This window comes from Psammomys obesus, unplaced genomic scaffold (assembly GCF_907164565.1).
Source record: "Psammomys obesus unplaced genomic scaffold, mPsaObe1.curated_primary_1811, whole genome shotgun sequence".
Lineage (NCBI taxonomy): Eukaryota > Metazoa > Chordata > Mammalia > Rodentia > Muridae > Psammomys > Psammomys obesus.
This window is the reverse complement of record NW_026596085.1, coordinates 10,697,145-10,701,640: the sequence shown is the minus strand read 5'-3', so window position 1 is coordinate 10,701,640 and position 4,496 is coordinate 10,697,145. Positions and strand designations below refer to the sequence as shown.

Sequence of the window (4,496 nt, the reverse complement as noted above, 5' to 3'; positions counted from 1 at the left end):
GATGAGCAAGGTAGTAAGCAGCATTTCTTCATGGCCTCCGCATCAGCCCCTCCCTCCAGATTCTAACCCTGCTTGAGTTTCTGTCCTGATTTCTTTCAGTTGGTGCAGAAACCATGGAGAAATGCTGTTTACTGGCTTGATTTTCATGGCTTGCTCATTCAGCTTTTTTTCCTTACTTACTTTTTATTCATGATCATAAACTTAATTCTGTAATCCAGGTAGACTTGGAGGGGAATGAGGAGAATATGGAACCCAAAGAACTTCAGTCAGAGCAGAGATTACAGGCTACTGTGAGCAGCTGGGGTGGGAACGCTCTCCTGAGCTACAGAAGGAATGATCCAGTGGTTAAGATGCCTGAAAGTCAAAAGAATTAGAGTTGTCCACAGTCGACTATGGTGATCCTCTTGCTGGTTTTGCCATTCTTGGACCCAAAATGCCTCATGGCTGTCAAGATGTTCATGTCTTTTTTCACCTTCCCAAAGACCACATGCTTGCCCTCCAGCCACTCAGGCTTGGCAGTGCAGATTAAAACAAACTGGGAATTGTTTGTGTCTGGTCCAGCCTTTGCCATGGACAAGATGCCAGGACCTGTATGCTTCAGGATGAAGTTCTCGTTCTCACATTTCTCCTTGTAGAGGGACCTGCCACCAGTACCATTATGGCATGTGAAATCACCACCTTGGCATATGAATCCTGGAATAATTCTGTGAAAGAAAAAGAGGAATCTTTCATCCAAATCCTCTCTCTCCAGTGCTCAGAGCTGTCTTTGGAACTTCGTCTGCAAACAGCTTGAAGGAGAAGTGGCCCAAGGGCTCACCAAAGGCAGAGGGTTGACTGACCCTGGTTGGTGGAGTTGACCATGGCTGCAGCAAGCGGCAGCAGGGAACAGCAGCGTCTGCCTCATTCTGCTTTTCATACAAGCCAGGACCACCCACCCAGGGGTGCTCAGGTAGAATTTATGCTGCACAGAAAAGCGTTCCCAGATTTGAAATAGTATTAGGAATTTTCAACATGACAGTGGATAGGAAACCCTGGAAGGCTGCTCAGTTCTGTTCTATTTTGACCAAGGTTCAGTCCCTTGATTTTACAACATCAGAGAACTGACAAGGAGGAAGTGGGCAAATGATGTGCAGTCCAAAATTCAGGCCTTAGCAGAAATAGCAAATCCTATACTTGAATACAGCACCCAATTTGGAGGTTTCAGAAAGGGAGAAAAGAGACAGATGTCAGAATGGAACATTTAGAGTTCCAGCACGGCAGAACTAAATGTCTTCAGAGTAAAGGGGATCCAGCTGTGAAGACAGAGCTTGTACAGCATGGAATTTAAATTTTTGGGAGAAAAAAAACTCCCCACACCCAAAGGATATGTCATCTCTTTATGCACATCAAAACACCCTTCCCCAGGTTATATAGACGAACACAGTAGCCATAGTAAACATAGTCACGCTATCTTAATATACCTTCTCTTAAGAGAAACCCGTTTTTATTAAACTAACTCTTCAAGCTGGGATTGATAAAGGATTTGGCTATCTTTTCCTGTATTTGTTTTTGTGAGTTTATTTTAGTTTTTTAAGTAAATAGATAAGGTCTTGTGAATCCCAGGCTGGCCTTGATTCTCCTGGGCTCTGAGTGCTGAAATTTGACTGATGGGATTACAAGTGTGTGGCACCACACCCAGTTTATACTTTGTTGCAGATCAAACCCAGGGCTTGATGTATGCTAGATTAGTACTCTCCCAGTTTAGCTACATCCGAAGGCCCAACACCTGTTTTACGTAAAGAACATTAGACAGATGTTCTGGTTGCAATCATCATAAAAGAATATTAGTATAAAGACGTAGTTTAACTTTTACTGTTGGGCGCGTGTGCGCGCGCGCACACACACACGCGCGCACACACACACACACACACACACACACACAACAACAACAGAACATAAGATATTATTACAGTCTTAATGCCATCACCACCTTTTGTTTCCACGCCTTTAATTTTTATACACATATTTCACATGCAACACAAGTGGCAAGGTGGATAGGGAACTTCCTCATGGTTTCTTGTTTGAACTGGATAGTGTGTTGTGTCTGATAATCTTCCCCTTTGGTTTAACCTCACAGGAGCAATCTTACTTGATTCTGATGTGGCAGACCTTGCACAGATACTGTTGTAGCTAATTTTGCACTGCTTTATGTTATGTTCTGAAACCTCAGCTTGTCTACATTCAGCCCAAACTCTGGAAGATACCACCTTCTGGGTCGTTATGTCCCAGAAGGACCTATCTGTCTGAGCACAAACTGGCTTCCAAAAATCATTATGGAAAGTACGGCTTCCACGCAGTGTTCTTATTGCTTAAATATGAGTTTTATATTGATACGTCAGGTGACATCTTCATAAAATAAAGATCTCTTCATGAAGTCATCCCTAGCTAACAAAATGAGTAGACCCTTATCTAAGCTTTTGAAGCTATATGATGTTGTAGCAGGAGGTCAAAGAGAATACGTAATTTTAAGTGTTCTTGGCACTACTGAATGGAAGCCCATCATTACTGTCGCTTAATAATGATCCTAAGGGGCTATGTAGCCCATTTAAAGGGAACCCAAAAGCTCAAAATTCATGTGAAATGTTTCTTTTTAAATGCTAGTAACTTTGTGTCATAACCAGTGACATAAACAATCTAGTCACTATTGATTTGTATCTGGTCTGGTTGTTATCTCTTGGGGCTAGTTTTAGCATTTTGGCATTTCCAATAATGATACTAATGATTTTTGGCTAAATAAAAAAGTGAAGAAACCAGAATCAGGAAATGTAGAAAAACTTAAAATCAGAATGTCGTAATATTAAACAGATGGGCATTTTGAAAGAGGAAAAGAATTTTTGAGATATGCTTAAAGTTGCATCATTCACTGAAGATCTGGCTCTGCTATGCAGGTTACCCAAAAGGAACAGATAGTGAATCCCAGCAGCAGTGACCTGCCATTTGCACCTATCATGGAAGATGAGTGCATGAAGATCATGAACTTTAAATTGGGAATTCTGTGCCCTTTAATGGAATGCTAATGATCAAAGAGACTGGCCCGAATTATGTGAAGAAAATAATTTGGTCAAAGATCAGAGATTATCAAAGGGCAAACAATATCAAATATGTACCAAAAAACCCCATTAAATAATGTTTGTCCTAGTTAGTTATCATTGCTGTGATGAAACACCATGACCAAAGCAAGTTGGTGGGGTGGGGTGGGAAAGAGCTTATTTGGCTTATATAGTCACATCACTGTTCATCATTGAAGGAAGTCAGGACAGGAATCTGGAGCAGGAGCTTATGCAGAGGACACGGGCAGTTCATTTACTGGTTTGCTCATCCTGGCTTGCTCAGCCTCCTTTCTTATAGAACCCAGGACCACCAGCCCAGGGGTGACCCCACACACAATGAGCTGAACCTCCCCCCTACAATCACCAATTAAGAAAATGCACTACAGGCGTTCCTGCAGCCGAATCTCCTGGAGGCATTATCATTGTTTTCACCTGTGGCTTCCTCCGCTCCAGTGACTCTGGTTTGAGTCAAGCTGAAACAGAACCAGCCAGCAAAATGTCTTTACTTTTAACTTAAACATAAAAAAAAAAAATTGAGAAATTGTCTCTAATAATAGAGCCATTGTCTTTGATTTTGCAGAATCTTGATACTGCTTATATATAGGTGAGTCCATGTTCTTCAACTCTTTCAGTCTGTGACACACCTTTATCTGATATTTACATTGCTCCAAATTCGTCGATCATTTTAGTGTTGCAAGAATGAAAATAGGAACATTTAAATTATTCAGGTTTGGCTAATGACAATTTAAAATATAACACTTGGCCATTTTTGAGGCACCGTCTAGGTGGTTGGCAATGTCAAGATGAAGTTGACTATCTCCTTTCCAGTTACTGGCTGTCAGAATCTCATGGGCGTAGATGATGAATGCAAAGTCTATGCCTTCCATGAGAAGCGCGTGGCCACAGAAGTAGCTGCAGATGCTCTGGGTGACGAGTAAAGGGTGATGAGATCTGAATCAGTGGAGGGAACCACAAACAGGGTTTTCTCGTGAAGTGAGGTGTCTTGACCCATGGCAGAGTGCTTATGCTGTCGAGTAAGGGGTGTTCTTGTTATAGACCAAGGAGAACTGGAAAGAGGAAGAGCACATCTGTTTGGGAAGGTATCTCACTGTTCTCAGCTTCGTTATTGTAATAAAAGGAAGGGAGGATATTCCTGTTCTGACAGATACCTTGATGATTAGAGCCCTAGAGCTAGCAGAATATGAGGGTTTTTCAGTCTTTCCAAAGGTGGTGATGTCTCAGAAAAATCCCGTTAAGCAAAGAAAGTAAGAAGCCCCAGAACAACGTGCCCAGGATTCAGTGGCTGGTCTACGTGTCCTGCAGCACGAATGCCAACACTTTGCCCTGAAAACAAAACAAAACACACACACACACACACACACACACACACACACACACACACACACA

General features: G+C 42.1%; 1 protein-coding gene across 1 annotated transcript; it reads right to left on the bottom strand.

Moving 5' to 3' along the window:
- Positions 1-370: 370 nt before the first annotated feature.
- LOC129690983 (peptidyl-prolyl cis-trans isomerase A-like) lies at positions 371-3,773 on the bottom strand. Its single transcript, XM_055626819.1, is given in 3 exon segments — positions 371-715; positions 717-840; positions 3,751-3,773. Coding segments are annotated over 3 exon segments (492 nt in total).
- Positions 3,774-4,496: the final 723 nt, after the last annotated feature.